The sequence below is a fragment of the Eriocheir sinensis genome, chromosome 30, assembly GCF_024679095.1.
Source record: "Eriocheir sinensis breed Jianghai 21 chromosome 30, ASM2467909v1, whole genome shotgun sequence".
In the NCBI taxonomy this organism is placed as follows: Eukaryota; Metazoa; Arthropoda; class Malacostraca; order Decapoda; family Varunidae; genus Eriocheir; species Eriocheir sinensis.
In genome coordinates this window covers 1,029,836-1,047,795 of record NC_066538.1, presented here as the reverse complement: position 1 = coordinate 1,047,795, position 17,960 = coordinate 1,029,836, and the positions used below count along the sequence as shown (strand labels likewise).

At 52.2% G+C, this 17,960-nt stretch overlaps 1 protein-coding gene across 1 annotated transcript in view; it reads left to right on the top strand.

Annotated features, from left to right (window-relative positions):
* The first annotated feature begins 2,127 nt into the window (after positions 1-2,127).
* The window catches only part of LOC127005733 (disks large homolog 5-like), a 139,375-nt gene continuing 123,542 nt past the window's right edge, over positions 2,128-17,960 (top strand). Inside the window, exons 1-2 of the mRNA XM_050874845.1 lie at positions 2,128-3,033; positions 14,132-17,079. Of these exons, the coding sequence (XP_050730802.1) occupies positions 14,337-17,079 (2,743 nt within the window). The 5' untranslated portion in view covers positions 2,128-3,033; positions 14,132-14,336. The remainder of the gene's footprint in view (positions 3,034-14,131; positions 17,080-17,960) is intronic.

Here is a 17,960-nt window from a genome sequence, read left to right as displayed (position 1 = left end):
GGAAGGAGAAAGGGGAGGAAGAGGAAGAGGAGGAAGGAAGAAGGGGAGAACAGGATAAGTGGAAGAGGAAGAGAGGAGAAGAACGGGGAGGAGGAAGAAGAAGAAGAAGATAGGAAGGAAGTGAGGAAAGTTTAGTAAAGAAGAAGAGAGGAGGAGGGGGAGGAGGAGGAAGAGGAGAGTGGAACGTGAGAAGGAAATGAAGAAAAAAATGAAAAAAATATAAGAGAAAAAAACAAGGACAAGAAGGAGGAGGAGGAGGAGGAGGAAGATGGAGGAAGATAAATTAGGGAAGGGACGGGAAGGAGATAAAATGATGGAGGAGGAGGAGGAGGAGGAGGAGGAGGAGGAAGAGGATGATGGAGAAGATGGGGGGAGGAAAATGAGGGAAAATAAAAGAAATTAGGTAAAGGAAGATGAAGGAGGAGGAGGAGGAGGAAGAAGAAGAAGAGGAGGAGGAGGAGGAGTCGTTAAGAGAAACCCCGAAGCGTCTGTCCTCATCTCCCCTTTACCTGGTCCTCCTCCTCCTCCTCCTCCTCTTCAATATCGCCCCTCTCTTCCTCAATATTCTCCTTCCCTTTTCCACGCGACCTATCTCCTCCTCCTCCTCCTCCTCCTCCTCCTCCTCGACTCCATACTTCCTCCCTATTTCACCTTTCCAATATCTATCCTCCTCCTCCTCCTCCTCCTCCGATGGGCCCCTCTAAAGCTATTTAAACCCGTATCTTCCTTCCTTCCTTCCTCTTCCTCCTCCTCCTCTTCCTCTTCCTCCTCCTCTTCCTCCTCCTCATCCTCCTCCTCCTCCTCTCTCCTTCCTCTCTATTTCAACCTTCCAATATCTCTCCTCCTCTCTCCTCTCTCCTCTCTCCTCTCTCCTCTCCTCCTTCTTCATATAATTTGTTTTCTTGTTTTTCTCCTCCTCCTCATCCTCGTCCTCCTCCTCCTCCTCCTCCTCCTCCTCCTCCTCCTCCTCCTCCTCCTCCTCCTCCTCCTCCTCCTCGTCCTCTTCCCTCTTCCTCTTCAGCTAATGGGAAAGGTACACTTGTTTTAGAGAGAGAGAGAGAGAGAGAGAGAGAGAGAGAGAGAGAGACTAATCAAAGGAACACATCTTCATTTCGAGTTCAAATAAAGAAAGAAAGAAAGAAAGGAAAAAGAAAGAGAGAGAAAACAATAAACAGATCACAGACTTAACAATGCTCATCTTCCTCCTCCTCCTCCTCCTCCTCCTCCTCCTCCTTACACACTTGACCACACCACAACTCCCCCTCACCCCTCTCTCTCTCTCTCTCTCTCTCTCTCTCTCTCTCTCTCTCTCTCTCTCTCTCTCTCTCTCTCTCTCTCTCTCTCTCTCTCTCTCTCTCTACCATACTACGTCTTTTAGAACTGTGAAAAGGGAAAGAGAGAGAGAGAAAGAGAGAGGAGAGAGGAGGAGGAGGAGTGAGAGTAAGAGAGAAGAGAGGAGAGGGAAGAAGAAGAGGAGGAGGAGGAAGGGGAAGACGGGTGGGGGGGCGCTAGTATAAGAGAGAGCTCACGGGGAGAGAGAGAACTGAGGTGAGGGGAAACGCGCCCCCCCGAACATCGCCCCCTCGCCCCCCCTGCCGCCCCCCGCCCCCCAGCTGCGCTCTCAGGTCAGGGTAACGAAGCGCCCGTCCCCCGCACACCGCCGCGCGCCGCCACACCGTTTGGACCGCCGCCGCCGCTAACCCGCAACCGCTGTGTGCTATGGCCGACCGCTGCGCCGCCGGCCGGGAGGGGACTCAGGAGGTGGTGGCAGGTCACTAGGGCGGCCCCAGGGGTGTGCAGGCGCCCCCCAGAACCCCCCCGCCGCTTGTGCCCGCGCCCTGCCTCGCCAAGACCCGACCCGGCTTTGTTTTGGGGATTTTTGGTTCGTGGTTCTGCAGCGAATTTTGGACTGCCTGTGGAGTGTGCAGGGGTGTCTAGTTCTTGTGCCACACGCCCACGCCCGCCCACGCCCCGGACACACGCCCTCACCACGCCCACATCACCAGCTTCTCGTGTACCGCCGCATCTCCATCGGTTTCGCAAGACTGTGTAGCGCCGGTCTCACGGGTGTTTGGGGGTCTCTGAGGGCAGGGCCGGGGTGGTATAGAGGAGGTGTAGGGTCCCACGCCCTGCACGCACGCCGCCCACGCCTGTTCCACGTCCTCTTACACGCCTTGAGTCTGGAGCGCGTTGGTGGTTAAGCCCGCTCTTCCTCGCTCACACCCACGCCCACGCTCAAGCCGCCACCTCTTCAGCCCCTCCTCCAGGCCTGTGTCCACGCCCCGCCCACGCTAGCACAGCCTACACGCCCGCCGCAGTCTCGTATCCGCGCACGTCGGTCTTAAAACTCAACTTCGGCGGCGTCCAATCGGTTCACTTCGTCGTCAGTCAGTGTTCTTAGACTTCGCCAGTGCCTCGATATCGCCTCCTACTTCGCCTTCGCCTTCGCGTTCGCCTTCTTCGTGCCTGCTTGCCTCTGCCTCCTCCTCCTCCCTCACCACCTCCTCCTCCTCCTCCTCCTCCTCTTCTTGTGGTTGAGTGAGAGGTACAGTCAAGTGTCGTGTGGAAGAGCCAGGTGGAGGTGGTGGTGGTGGTGGAGGCGGTGGTGTTACTGGGACTTGTTGCTTCGTCCACGAGGTATTGTTCCATCCTCTTCCTCCTCCTCTTCCTCCTCCTCCTCCTCCTCCTCTCTTCCTCCTCTTCCTTTCTGACCCTTTCCGAGACTGTTACGAAGGCGATATCATCTTGGAAACATTTAGGATCAAGAGGAAGAGGAACTTGGAACATGGAATCGAAATCCACGCGTTGTGAATTGTGGAATTGAAGTGCGCTCCACCTCCTCTTGACAAGCGCGCAGGTGAGGTGAGGTGAGGTGAGGTGCGCAGCGGACGGACAGACGAACTCACTCACTCACTCACAGGTGCTACAGACTCCCAGAGAACATGACAGCATCCAATTCCTCTCCCTCATCTTCCTCATCTTCATCTTCATCATCTCCCATCTCTGCAGCATCCGTCGGTCAATCTGCTTCGTGTAAGAGATTTTGGTGACCTGAAATGACCTGGTTTTTGGAAAGGTCATGTTTTTGTGGGTGTGAATATATAGTGGTCATACATACATACATACATACATTCATACACACACACGCACACACACACACAGGGTACTATATGTGTGTGTGTGTGTGTGTGTGTGTGTGTGTGTGTGTGTGTGTGTGTGTGTGTGCGTGCGCGTAGAATTGACTTTGGTGAAGGATATTATTAAAGATTGTAAGATTTAATTATCATACGTGTTTTCTCTCTCTCTCTCTCTCTCTCTCTCTCTCTCTCTCTCTCTCTCTCTCTCTCTCTCTCTCTCTCTCTCTCTCTCTCTCTCTCTCTCTCTCAGCATCTCATCTCCTTTACCAGCATCTCATCCTCCTCCTGATCCTCTCATCTTCCTCCTCCTCCTCCTCCTCCTCCTCTTCCTCCTCCTCTCTTTACCTTTATATCCTCCTATTATTTTTTCCTCATTTTGTAATCTTTTCTTCCTCCATCTCGTTACCTCCTCCTCCTCCTCCTCCTCCTCCTTTCCTCATCTTTCCTCTTCCTCTTCTTTCCTCTTCCTCTTCTTCCTCTTTCTCTTCTTTTCCTCATCTATCATCCTCTTCATCTTCCTCCTCCTTCTCCTCTTCTCATCTTTCATCCTCTTCTTCCTCCTCCTCTTCTTCCTCACCTCTTACCACCTCCTCCTATTCCTCCTCCTCTTCAACCTCCTTCTCTCATAGTCTTCCGTCCTCCATTATCATACCTCCTCCTCCTCCTCCTCTTCCTCCTCCTCCTCCTCGTCTTCCTCCAGCATAAATTCTGCATAAATTCTGAACCTGCCGCATAAACCGAGTCTGATCCTCTTAAAAGTGATGTTTGCGAGCCTCTTTTTGTTTTTGTTTGTTTTTCTTGTTTTTCTCTCGTGTGGGCGACAGATGGAAGAGTCCCCGGGCTTGAGGGAGGGAGGGGGGGGGGGTAGATAATGTTGGATCCTATTCGTTTACCTTTTTCTTTGGGTTGCATTCTGTTCTTAAAAGGATTGGATTCTGTTCTTAAAAGGGTTGAATTCTGTTCTTAAAAGGATTATATTCTGTTCTTAAAAGGGTTGGATTCTGTTCTTAAAAGGGTTGGATTCTGTTCTTAAAAGGGTTGGATTCTGTTCTTAAAAGGATTGGATTCTGTTCTTAAAAGGGTTGAATTCTGTTCTTAAAAGGATTGGATTCTGTTCTTAAAAGGGTTGAATTCTGTTCTTAAAATGATTGGATTATATTCTTAAAAGGGTTGGATTTTGTTCTTAAAAGGGTTGGATTCTGTTCTTAAAAGGGTTGGATTCTGTTCTTAAAAGGGTTGGATTCTGTTCTAAAAAGGGTTGGATTCTGTTCATAAAAGGGTTGGATTCTGTTCTTAAAAGGATTGGATTCTGTTCTTAAAAGGATTGGATTCTGTTCTTAAAAGGGTTGGATTCTGTTCTTAAAAGGGTTGGATTCTCTTCTTAAAAGGGTTGGATTCTGTTCTTAAAAGGATTGGATTCTGTTCTTAAAAGGGTTGGATTCTGTTCTTAAAAGGGTTGGATTCTGTTCTTAAAAGGATTGGATTCTGTTCTTAAAAGGGTTGGATTCTGTTCTTAAAAGGGTTGGATTCTGTTCTTAAAAGGGTTGGATTCTGTTCTTAAAAGGGTTGGATTCTGTTCTTAAAAGGGTTGGATTCTGTTCTTAAAAGGGTTGGATTCTGTTCTTAAAAGGGTTGGATTCTGTTCTTAAAAGGGTTGGATTCTGTTCTTAAAAGGGTTGGATTCTGTTCTTAAAAGGGTTGAATTCTGTTCTTAAAAGGATTGGATTCTGTTCTTAAAAGGGTTGGATTCTGTTCTTAAAAGGGTTGGATTCTGTTCTTAAAAGGGTTGGATTCTGTTCTTAAAAGGGTTGGATTCTGTTCTTAAAAGGGTTGGATTCTGTTCTTAAAAGGGTTAGATTCTGTTCTTAAAAGGGTTGGATTCTGTTCTTAAAAGGGTTAGATTCTGTTCTTAAAAGGGTTGGAATCTGTTCTTAAAAGAGTTGGATTCTGTTCTTAAAAGGGTTGGATTCTGTTCTTAAAAGGGTTAGATTCTGTTCTTAAAAGGGTTGGATTCTGTTCTTAAAAGGGTTAGATTCTGTTCTTAATTCTGTTCTTAAATTCTGTTCTTAAAGGGTTGGATTCTGTTCTTAAAAGGTTGGATTCTCTTCTTATAAGGGTTGGATTCTGTTCTTAAAAGGGTTGGATTCTGTTCTTAAAAGGGCTGGATTCTGTTCTTAAAAGGGTTGGATTCTGTTCTTAAAAGGGTTGGATTCTGTTCTTAAAAGGGTTGGATTCTGTTCTTAAAAGGGTTGGATTCTGTTCTTAAAAGGGTTGGATTCTGTTCTTAAAAGGGCTGGATTCTGTTCTTAAAAGGGTTGGATTCTGTTCTTAAAAGGGTTGGATTCTGTTCTTAAAAGGGTTGGATTCTGTTCTTAAAAGGGCTGGATTCTGTTCTTAAAAGGGTTGGATTCTGTTCTTAAAAGGGCTGGATTCTGTTCTTAAAAGGGCTGGATTCTGTTCTTAAATGGTTGGATTCTGTTCTTAAAGGGTTGGATTCTGTTCTTAAAGGGTTGGATTCTGTTCTTAAAGGGTTGGATTCTGTTCTTAATTGGATTCTGTTCTTAAAAGGGCTGGATTCTGTTCTTAAAAGGGTTGGATTCTGTTCTTAAAAGGGTTGGATTCTGTTCTTAAAAGGGTTGGATTCTGTTCTTAAAAGGGTTGGATTCTGTTCTTAAAAGGGTTGGATTCTGTTCTTAAAAGGGTTGGATTCTGTTCTTAAAGGGGTTGGGCTCTGTTCTTAAAAGGGTTGGTTGTTCTACTTTTTCTTCTACTACTACTACTACTTCTATTACTACTACTACTACTACTACTACTACTACTGTTACTACTACTACTACTACTACTACTGTTACTACTACTACTACTACTACTACTACTACTCTTCCTCTTCCTCTTTCCTCCTCCTCTTCTTTCATCCTCTTCCTCTTCTTCACCATACAACAATCCCTTCATTTCCTCCTCCTCCTCCCCTCTCTCCCCTTCCCTCTCCTCCCCCACCCCCCCCTCCACCCTTCCCTCTGTTTTCCCGCTATCACGTGACCATTATCCCCCGTGTTATGATCATTGGCGTTAATCTTCGTTTTTTATCGAGATTAAACGCGATTGGTAGCCGATTGCGTCACCCTAGCGCGCTCCCATTGGCGGCCGCTGGTGACGTCATAGGCCCCTCCCCCCCTCCCCCCGGCCCCCCCTTACGTCATCTGCAGTGCTGTTGGTTGGGTGGATGGTGGATGTATTTTTTTTTTTTTTTGGTAATAATGTTTGGGAAGGTGATTTTTGGGGTGGGTTATTTATATATTTATTTATTTGGTTATTTTTTGCTATTTTCTTTTTCTTGCTTATTTTTCTTTTCTTTTTTTTCGTCTTTTTCTTCCTTCTTGTCGTTTATCTTTTTTTTTTCTTCATTTTCTTTTTCTTCCTGTTCTTCTTTTCCTTTCATTTTTTTTCTTTTCTTTCTTTCCTTATTTTCTTTCTTTTATTCTTAGTCTGGCAATTTCCACTTCACTTCCTCTTTTATTCTCTCTCTCTCTCTCTCTCTCTCTCTCTCTCTCTCTCTCTCTCTCTCTCTCTCTCTCTCTCTCTCTCTCTCTCTCTCTCTCATATTACCTTTTTCCTTTTTTCTTTGAGATTTCTGCCTCGCTTGCTCCTTTATTCTCTCTCTCTCTCTCTCTCTCTCTCTCTCTCTCTCTCTCTCTCTCTCTCTCTCTCTCTCTCTCTCTCTCTCTCTCTCTCTCTCTCGCATTACCCCGGTGTTGAAAAATGGTGGTGGTGGTGGTGGTGTTGAAACGGCGAATCGGTGGAGATAATGATAGGTGTAATGAGCTGGGTAATTGTGGTGATAATGGTGGTGGTGGTGGTGGTGGTGGTGGTGATGGTGGTGGTGGTTGATGAGTTTTGGGATCAAGTTTCTTTTCTTTTCTTTCCTTCCTTCCTTCCTTCTTTCCTTCCTTCCTTCCTTCCTTCTTTCCTTCCTTCCTTCTTTCCTTCCTTCCTTCCTTCCTTCCTTCCTTCTTTCCTTCCTTTCCTTCTTTCCTTCCTTCTTTCCTACTTCCATTCTTTCCTTCCTTCCTTCTTTCCTGCCTTCCTTCTATCCTTCCTTCTTTCCTTTCTTCCTTCCTTCCTTCCTTCTTTCCTGCCTTCTTTCCTTCCTTCTTTCCTGCCTTCTTTCCTTCCTTTCTTCCTTCCTTCCTTCTTTCCTGCCTTCTTTCCTTCTTTCCTGCCTTCCTTCCTTCCTTCCTTCCTTCTTTCCTGCCTTCTTTCCCTCCTTCCTTCCTTCCTTCCTTCTTTCCTGCCTTCCTTCCTTCTTTAATTTGTTCTTTCTTTTCCCTTTTTCCATTTTTTCCTTTCCTTCCTTCCTTTCTTTATTCCTTCCTTCCTTCCTTTCTTTCCCTTCCTTTCTATTATCTTTGTTATTATATTCTCTTCCTTCTATCCTTCCATCCTTCCTTCCTTCCTTCCTTCTATCTTTCCTTCCATCCTTCCTTCCTTCCTTCCATCCTTCCTTCCTTCCTTCTTTCCTTCTATCCTTCCTTCCTTCCTTCCTTCCATCCTTCCTTCCTTCTATCCTTCCTTCTATCCTTCCTTCCTTCCATCCTTCCTTCCTTCCTTCCTTCCATCCTTCCTTCCATCCTTCCTTTCTTTCTTCCTTCCTTCCTTCCTTCCTTCCTTCCTTCCATCCTTCCTTCCATCCTTCCTTTCTTTCTTCCTTCCTTCCTTCTATCCTTCCTTCCTTCCTTTCTTCCTACCATCTATCCTTCCTTCCTTCCTTCCTTCCTTCTTTTTCCTCAATTTTTTACCCTCTCCTTCTGATCTTCCTACCCTCCTCCTCCTCCTCCTCCTCCTCCTCTCCCTCCTCTTCTCCTCCTCTTCTCCTCCTCTTCCTCCTCCTCCTCTCTCTCTCTCTCTCTCTCTCTCTCTCTCTCTCTCTCTCTCTCTCTCCTTTCCTTCTTTTTTTGTCTATTTTCTTTACTTTCCTATATTTTCTTCTCTTTTCCTTTCCTTTTTTTTCTTATCTTTCTTTTTCTTTATTTTCCCTTTCATTTTCTTTCTTTTATCAGTTTTTTTCCTTTTCCTTCCTTTCTTTATTTCTTTCTACTTTCTCCTTCCTTTCTTTCCCTCTTTATCAATATTCCTCTTCCTTTTTACCTCCCCCTCCTTCATCTCTTCCCTCTCCTTCCTCTCTTTCCCTTCATCCTCCTCCTCCTCCTCCTCCTCTCACTTTTTCCCCCTTCATCCCGTCACGTTCCCCATCCTTCCTGTCAACCTTCCTCCCCTTCCCTTCCCCTTCCCTTCCTTCCCTTCCCTTCCCCTCCCTTCCCTTCCCTTCCCTCCACATTGCACGTTATTGACTTCCCGGATGCTAAGAAGGGAGGGATTAGAGAGAGAGAGAGAGAGAGAGAGAGAGAGAGAGTTGGTACCAGTGTCGTATTTCTGGAGTGTATTCTTTTCCATCAGCTGTTGTCAACTTGTTCCCCGTTTTCTGTTGCCCGTTTTCTTTCGTCGTGTGTGTTGTTTATTTCAAGGGGAACTGTCGTGTTTACTCTTCTCTCAGGGGGGAGGAGGAGGAGGAAGAGAGAAGAGGAGGAGGAGAGATATATGGTTAAATGGATTCGTGTGTGTGTGTGTGTGTGTGTGTGTGTGTGTGTGTGTGTGTGTGTGTGTGTGTGTGTGTGTGTGTGCGCTTGATAACTGAGGAGGAGGGAGGAAACAAAGAAGAGGAGAAGGAGGAGGAGGAAGAAGAATGAGGAGGAGAAGGAGGAGATTGAATAAATAGGACAGTGATTGCTTGCGTCCCTGTGTGTGTGTGTGTGTGTGTGTGTGTGTGTGTGTGTGTGTGTGTGTGTGTGTGTTTATGTTCGTAAATGAAAAGTTAAAAAGAGAGAAAAAGAGAAACAAGCACTAGGATTATTGCGTGTGTGTGTGTGTGTGTGTGTGTGTGTGTGTGTGTGTGTGGGGTTGGGGTGATGAAATCTGCTTTGCTAATAAGGGTCAGATTCGCGGGGACAGTGTAGCATTATTCAACTGTGTGTGTGTGTGTGTGTGTGTGTGTGTGTGTGTGTGTTGTGAATGCGAGGAGGAGGGGGAAGAGAAGGAGAAAGAGGAAGGGTAGAGCTAGTCACGAGAGGGGAGAGAGAGGAGTGAAATGGTAGAGAGAAGAGGAAGGGGAGGAAGAGGAAGAGGAAGGGTAGAGCTAGTTACGAGAGGGGAGAGAGAGGAGTGACATGGTAGAGAGAAGAGGAAGAGGAAGAGGAAGGGTAGAGCTGATTACGAGAGGGGAGAGAGAGGAGTGACATGGTACAGAGAAGAGGAAGGGGAGGAAGAGGAAGAGGAAGGGAAGATCAAAGGAAGGGATGATGATTGAAACGAAAAGAAGAGGAAGATTGTAGGGGGAAGATGATGGGAAAAGGAAGAGAAGGGAAGGGAAGGGCAGGAGAAGAGGAGAGGGAAGAGGAAAGGAAGATCAAGGGAAGGGATGTGATTGAAACGAGAAGAGGAGGAAGATTGGAGGGGGAAGATGAAGGGAAGAGGAAGGGAAGGGAAAGGAAGAGTTAAGAACGAGGAAAGGGGAGAGGAGGAAAAGGGAGGAAAAGAGAGGGAGAGAAGGGAGGGAAGGAGAGAGAGAGAGAGAGAGAGAGAGAGAGATGATGGGATGCTGGGATGCTGATCTCTCTCTCTCTCTCTCTCTCTCTCTCTCTCTCTCTCAAATATTTTCTGAGTCTGCTCCGGAAACTCAAATATGTGTGTGTGTGTGTGTGTGTGTGTGTGTGTGTGTGTGTGTGTGTGTGTGTGTGTGTTAGTAATTTAGTGTGAACGTCGGAACTTATAAGAAAGTGAAAGCTGGAATTCGTTTGATGAGAGAGAGAGAGAGAGAGAGAGAGAGAGACTTTTACTTTAATTTTCCCACACACACACACACACACACACACACACACACACACACACAGGTTATTTTTTTGTTTTTGTGCGTATTGTTGTAGTCGGTGTGTGTGTGTGTGTGTGTGTGTGTGTGTGTGTGTGTGTGTGTGTGTGTGTGTGTGTGTGTGTGTCTCTCTCTCTCTCTCTCTCTCTCTCTCTCTCTCTCTCTCTCTCTCTCTCTCTCTCTCTCTCTCTCTCTCTCTCTCTCTCTCCTTATAAATTGTTCAGTGGAGGAATATTTGTGAGAGGAAGTGAGGGAGAGGAACTGTGATAAGGAAGAGGAGGAGGAGGAGGAGGAGGAGGAGGAGGAGGAGGAGGAGGAGGAGGAGGAGGAGGAGGGGTAAGGGAAAAGGGGGGGAGGGGTGGAGGGTCTCGTTAAAGGGAGATAGAGTAAGAGAGAGAGAGAGAGAGAGTCCATCAGCACTTTACACTTAGAAATAAATGTTCACAGTTTCTCTCTCTCTCTCTCTCTCTCTCTCTCTCTCTCTCTCTCTCTCTCTCTCTCTCTTTAGAGAGAGAGAGAGAGAGAGAGAGAGAGACCGACTCTTTTAGTATCATTCAGTCGAGTTCCCATTTTTCTACGTCAACAAAATTAACTTTTTCTATTTGCCTCGAGAAACAGATTGACAAGGAAGGGAAAAACACAGAGAGAGAGAGGGAGAGAGAGGGGAGATAAGAGATAAGATAGAGCATAATAAAGAAGTAGAAGCGGAAGAGGAGAAAAAAAAAAGAAAGGAAGGAGGGTGAGAGAGACAGGTAATTGATGGGAAGATACAGGTAGGCAAGGTGAGAGTAGGTAAAGGAAGGGAAGGGAAGGGAGGGGAGGGTAAGAGAATATAAGGGCAGGTTAGGAAAGGGAAGGGAGGGGTAGGGAGGGAAGGGAAGGGAAGTGAAGGGAAGGGTACAGTATGGAGGGCCCCAGGTGTGTTACGTACTCTGGTAATGAGAAACTGGTCAGGTAAAGATGAGGAGGGAGGCGAAAGTGACAGGTAGAAGGTAGATTGACAGAGTGAGTGGGTGAGAAAGGGGAGTGATATGAGAAGATGTAATGGAGATAGATAACAGGAAGCAGAAGACTTGAGAAGAAAGCCAAGAGTTGGAGGATTTTGAAGTAAGAATAAGGATTTGCAAGCACCGAAGGCAGGAGATTGGAAAGGATAGGCGCTTGGATAAGTTAGAGAAGACAGGAGGAGGTTAGCATAGGTTAGGTTAGGATAAGGATTTGCAAACACCGAAGGCAGGAGATTGGAAAGGATAGGCGTTTGGGTAAGTTTCAGAAGACAGGAGGAAGTTAGGTTAGGTTAGGTTAGGATAAGGATTTGCAAGCACCGAAGGCAGGAGATTGGAAAGGATAGGCGCTTGGATAAGTTAGAGAAGACAGGAGGAGGTTAGGTTAGGTTAGGTTAGGATAAGGATTTTCAAACACCGAAGACTTGAGGAGATTGGAAAGGATAGGCGCTTTGGTAAGTTTCAGAAGACAGGAGGAGGTTAGGTTAGGTTGGGTTAGGATAAGGATTTTCAAACACCGAAGACAGGAGGAGATTTGAAAGGATAGGCGCTTGGATAAGTTAGAGAGGACAAGAGGAACTTAGCATAGGTTAGGTTAGGTTAGGATAGGTTAGGTTAGGTTAGGTGAGTAAGGATAAGGATTTTCTAACACCGAAGACAGGAGGAGATTGGAAAGGATAGGCGCTTGGATAAGTTGGAGAGGACAAGAGGAACTTAGCATAGGTTAGGTTAGGTTAGGTTAGCAAGAATAAGGATTTACAAGCACTGAATACAGGAGGAGATTGGAAAGGATAGGCGCTTGGATAAGTTAGAGAAGACAGGAGGAGGTTAGGATAGGTTAGGTTAGTAAGAATAAGGATTAGCAAACACCGAAGACATTAGATTTAAAAAGATAGGCGTTTGGATATGTAAGACAAGAGAGGAGGAAAACTGGAGAAGGAGGAGGAGGAGGAGGAGGAGGAGGAGGAGGAGGAGGAGGAGGAGGAGAAGAAAACCGATTAGAAAGAACACCAGACAGAAGAAGATAAAAAAGACAGTTGCCAGAATGATAAAGAAAGAAGGAAAGAGAGAGAGAAAGAGAAAGAGAGCTTAGAATACAGCCACTCAAACAAACAGGAGAAGGAAGAGGAGGAGGAGGAGGAGGAGAGAAAAGATTAATAAAAACTCAAGACAGAAGATGTTAAAAGACAGTCGCCAGAGAGAGAGAGAGAGAGAGAGAGAGAGAGAGAGAGATTAAAATACAGCCATTGAAATATACAAATAAATTTCCTTTCTTTTATTTGGGAGACCCGTATCGCCCCTAGATAAGCTGACAGCATTAATATTTCAGCCTTTTTTAATACTATTCGTCTTTTTTTTATTTTTCGAGACTGGAGGAGGAAGACTACAGAGGAAGAGGAGGAGGAGGAGGAGGAGGAGGAGGGGGGGGGGAGGGGGGGGTCAGTAAGTACAGTGTAGGGGAGAAAGGGAGATTTAGAAAGGGGAGGCAGATTAAGGAAAGGGGAGAAGAGCTTTGGTGCTGGAAGTGTCGAAGTTGTATTGAGGCGCGCGAATTTTTTTTTTTATAGTAACGCCGTGAAAAATAGGTCGCTGCTGTGATAGGCCCGAACACGTTATAAGTGGGACGGGAGAATATTTGCAGTGACGTGTGTGTGTGTGTGTGTGTGTGTGTGTTATCTATAAAAAAAAAAAGTATCATCATTTGAAAGGACTCGCGGAATGCTGGTTTGAAAGTAGAGAGAGAGAGAGAGAGAGAGAGAGAGAGAGAGAGAGAGAGAGAGAGAGAGAGAGAGAGAGAGAGAGAGAGAGAGAGAGAGAGACACGTTCCACCCTTTGGCACACTCAATCAAACTTGTGTTTTTGTGTTGTTGTAACTGTGGTGTGTCTGACGATACCCCCCCTCCCCCCCAAGCCCCCCAGCCCCCTCCCCCCTCACTCCTCACTCTCCCTTGCCGCCTCCATCACCCCCACCCTCTCCCAACTCTCTCCCTTCTCTTTCCCCTCTTCCTCACCTCCCCTCCCTCCCCTTACTCATCCCCACCCTCTTCTCCGTCCCACTGTCCCCTCTCCCTCTCACCTCCCCGGCCTTTCCCAGCCTGCCTCGGCCTGCCTCGGCCTTTTCCAGCCTCGACCTACATTATTCCTCCCTTGCCAGTGTCTCTTCCCCCTCCTTTTTTTCTTTCCTCTATATATATCTCTCTCTCCTACACCCCCTCCTTCACCCCTCCTCCAGTGTTCTCCCATACCTTTTCTTTTCTCTCCTTTCTCCTTCCCTTCTTCCTCCCCTCCCACACACTTTGATGGGATGAAGGGCCGTGTCGGGTCGAGCGAACAGGGTCGGCGCAGGATCGTATAGGTAAGGGCGGCAGGACGTGAGCATCGCCTCTCTTAATTGGTTCACCTGTTGTTGGTTGGCGTTGCTTGTTAAGAGTGACGCGAGGGAGGCTGTTGTGTCGATGGGAGGTGTAGGGGAGGACGAGGAGGAGGTTGAGAGGAGGGGGCAAGGGTGGTGGAGTGAGAGTGTGTGTGTGCATGTGTGTGTGTGTGTGTGTGTGTGTGTGTGTGTGTGTGTGTGTGTGTGTGGAAGGGTTTGTGTTGGTGTCTTTTTGTGTGTGTAGAGGTGAGGGTGTGTGTGGGTGGGGGGGGGGGGGAGTGTAAGGGTGAGGTGTGTTGTGTTTGGAGTGTTTCATTAGCGCCCAGTCGCTGGCCTGGGAGGGGTCGGGGAGGGTTGAGGGCGCGGCTTAATCAGGGGACAGATTTGTTTGCGGCAGGCGCGTGGTTGGGTCGGGGAGGGCCGGCAGGGGTTCGGGTGAAGGGAAGCCATGGGAGGAGCCGGCTGTCCCCGCCACGTCCTTCACCACCACTTCTCCCTCACACATTACCACCGCCACCACCACCACCTGGCCCCCCTTCCCCTCCCCCTCCCCCCCGCGGCTGTGCATCACCACACCACCCCCTGCTCACCACTCATCACCATCACCGCCGCCCCACCCTCGTGTGTCCTTCACCAAAGTCAGGCTCCGCCGCGCTGCGCCGCATGGCCACGCCGCTCACCGCGTGTTCCCCCCCAGAGAGTGTTGGCCAGTGAGCCGCTGAGGCGCTGAGCCGGCGAGGAGCCGCGTCGAGGGAGCGGATTGACGCGCCTTCCGCCCAGCAGCTGTGGCCGCCGCCGCCGCCGCCGCCATCCGAGGTGCCGCATGTGAGGCGTCGTGCACCACCGCGCCGCGCCGCGCCGTGCCTTGTCCGAGCGCCGCCGCGTCTCCGTGAAGCGTCGCGATGAAGAAGAGCAAGCTGCTGAGCCGGCTGCTGCGGGGCAGCTCGGGGGGCAGCACCAAGGGCTCCTCCGCCGCCCCCGAGCTGGGCGAGGCCGGCGTGGCGCCCAACCCCGTGGTGGCGCGCTCCGGCACCAGCGGCCGCCGCCGGGAGACCGTGGCCGTCAGCACCCCGGCGGGGGGCGGCACCTCCCCGCGGGAGCTGTACACGCAGCAGCAGCAGAAGGCGGGCGTGGAGCGCTCCTCGTCCTGGAAGTACACGCACGACCACACGCCCGACTCCTTCAGCATCAACAGCTCGCCCTCCATCCTGGACGGCCGCGGCGCCGCGCAGGGCCGTGTGGAGGAGACACAGACCATCGAGAAGAGCCAGAGCTGGAGCGGCGACCGCCTGCTGGACTGCGCCACGGACTCAGGCTCCAGCCGCGGCGGCACCAACAACAGCAGCCGCGCTGGCAGCGGCAGCCGCGCCGGCAGCCGCACTGGCACCAGCAGCCGCTCATCACGGGACCGCGCCGCGACGGGCGGCCCCTCCAGCCTGCCCGCCAGCAGCCGCACGGGCAGCCGCACAGGAAGCCGAACCGGAAGCCACACTGGCAGCCGCGCCGAGAGCCGCGCCGGCAGCGACCGCGGGGACTCGACACCCAGCAGCGTGTACGACCAGCCGGTGGACCAGTCCCCGCGACCCTCCTCCCAGACCGACGCCGATGGCTACGAGAACGTGGACCTGCCGTCGCCGCAGCGGGACAGCGGCGACGGCAGCAGCAGCGAGCAGGGCAGCGCCGCGCGGCAGCTGGGCTCGCGGCTCAGCGTCCGCAGCGGCGGCCGGCGCTCCCGGCGGCCCAGCCCGCGGCGGCAGGGCATCCTGAGCAAGGCGTCGCAGGAGTCCACGGAGAGCCGCACCGGCAGCGTGCGGAGCGGCGTGCCCAGCATCGCCCTCGTCACCTCCAGCCCCGTCCCGCCCCCAAAGTCAGCTGTCAACCGCTCGCCTTCAAGAAAATCTCGTCGATCTCCCAGTAAGTCCCCCAGCCGCCCCCCCAGCGGTCCCCCGAGCCGCTCGCCCAGCAGGTCTGACAGCAGCCGGAAGAGGGACAGCCGGAGGAGCAGCTGCTCGCCCAGCCGCGGCCTGGAGGGCTCGCCGGTGCGGGCGCCCAGCAAGTCGCCGGTGCGCGCAGCCAGCCGCCCATCGCCCGTGGACCCGTGGACACGCATGGCGCCGCCACAGAACGCCGCTCCGCCGCCGCGCCGCGAGGGCGAGGGTCAGGCTCAGCACCCCCTTGGCGTCGGCCACCGCAGCATGTCCCACGAGGAGGGGCGGGCGCGCAGCCCCCAGCCGCCGCCCCTGTTCAAGGCCCGCTCCTGGCAGCAGTACAGCGTGGGCCACAGCACGCCGCAGAGCGAGCGTGCCCGCCAGATGGCCAAGAGCCGCTCGTGGCAGACGCAGCAGCAGCAGAGCGCCGCGCTGGGTCAGTCGGTGGAGGGCGGGCAGGGCCGCGCACGCCACCACCACATCACGCGCCAGGAGGCGGTGCAGGCGCACCCGTCGGCCGCCATGGGTAAGAGTCGCTCGTGGCAGCAGAGCCACGAGGCTGACCCGCTGCCCGGGCCCCTCCCACGCACCTACACCGTCTCTGAGAAGCGGGGGCGGCGCTCCTCCATACGCCTGGCGCCCCCCTCGCCCACACGCCCCAGCCCCCCCTCCTACCAGTCCCCTGCCAGGTCCCCGCTCGGTGCCCTGCCCCCCCAGCCCCACCCCTCCCCCAACACACACACGCCCTTACACGACATGCCCCCCGCCCACTACCAGCACCGCCAGCACGCGCCGCCCATGCGCGCCCAGACGGCCAGCTACAGCACGCCGGGGCCCGGCACGCCGCACCTCACCGAGTACGTGGAGCTGCGCAACTACGAGGCCATGGAGCGGCAGCAGCAGCAGCAGCAGGAGTACGTGGACCTGCGCCAGTACCGCGCCGAGCAGCTGCGCCAGCAGCCTTCCAGGGACCCCGTGTGGCGCGAGCGGTACTACATCCCCGCCACCTTCGCCCAGCTCAAGCAGCTCCAGCAGCAGCAGCAGCAGCAACAACAGCAGCTACACCAGCAGCTACAGCAGCACCAGTTCCAGAAGCACCAGCAACAGTTCCAGCACCAGCAGACGCAGCAGCTCCAGCAGCAGCTCCACCAGCAGCAGGCGCAGCAGATCATGCGCCAGAAGCGGCAGCGCACGCTGCAGCACCAGAAGTCCATCATGCCGCACGAGACCCAGGGCGGCTCCCCGGGCCGCATGGACGGCGAGTACGCGTCCCTGCAGGAGATCCGGGACAGCATGGCGGCGCGCGAGGCTAAGATGCGGCCGCGGCTGTCCACGATGGCCTCGCAGGCCCGCCAGCAGCAGCAGCAGGACCACCAGAACCACGGCCCCGTCAAGTCCTCGTCGCTGATGACCTCCCAGGAGCTGCTCAACACCCTCAAGCGGCAGCTGGCGCTGTCCTCCCCGACGCGCACCACGCGCAGCAAGAGTCTGGAGGCGGGGCGCGCCGCGGCGGCCGCCGGCCTGGAGCCGTCGGGCCGCGAGGAATCGGGGCCGGGCGAGGGCGGGCTGGAGCAGGGCCTGGACACGCTCTCCCCGGCCCTGCTGGCCCTGGTGGCCGAGAAGAGGGCGCGCCTCAAGCGCTCCACCGGCGCCTTCTCAGGTAGCGGCGGGGGACGCGTGGCAGTGTTGCGCCAGGTCACCGCGCCACCAACGAGATGTACAGTAGACCCCCTCACGCCGCCGCCTGCCCCTGCTGCCCTCAGCCGCGCCCGCCAAGCCCACCCCTGCATGACACACACACATACACACACACACACACACACACGAGCGAAAAGAATTTTTAAGACTGCCTGCTCGTTCATGCCTGAGTGTGCACGTACAGCTTATAGCCACACACACACACACACCCTGCCCCTCGTCGGTGTCGTGCCTCCTGCCCGGCGCCACCCTAAACACCCCTCTGGTAATGCCCCTTCCCACCCCCCAGTTAGTCTCCCAGCACGCCCCACCCCCTCCCCTAGGCCCCAGAACCCCCCCCCCCCCCATCCCCAGCACCCGGCAGTAGTCAGCAGGCCCCTGGAAGGCCGTGTTCAGCGGGTGAGGCGCGCCACACCGTCGTGGAGGTGTGGCCAGCAGGCGTTGAGGGCAGCAGGCTGGACGCGCTGCGGCTGTCTCTTTCTTTTTGCGGATGTGTGTCTCTTGCCCCCACGCTCCCGTTTTTTGGATGTCCTGTTTCTTATCCGTGTTCACTTTGTTTGTTTTCTCTTATTCGGCATTTCCCTTATTCGTCACTCTATATTCGGCATTTCCCTTATTCGTCACTCTTTATTCGGCATTTTCCTCACGGCATTTTCCTTAAAGCATTTTCTGGATTCATTTTTTTTCCTGACACCGCCTCTCCTCCTGTCAGTCTGCCCGCTCTGCCCGGAACCAAGGGAGCGGTTACTGTACATTTCTCGGTGTGCTGTGAGGGCGAGTGGGCGGTGGGCGGGGAGGCAGGTGGGCGGGCAGATGTAGTGAAGCCATTGGGTGGGCAGGTTGAAGCTAGTGGGCGTGAGGTGAGTTTTAGTATGACGCCCATGGACCTAGTAACTCGCC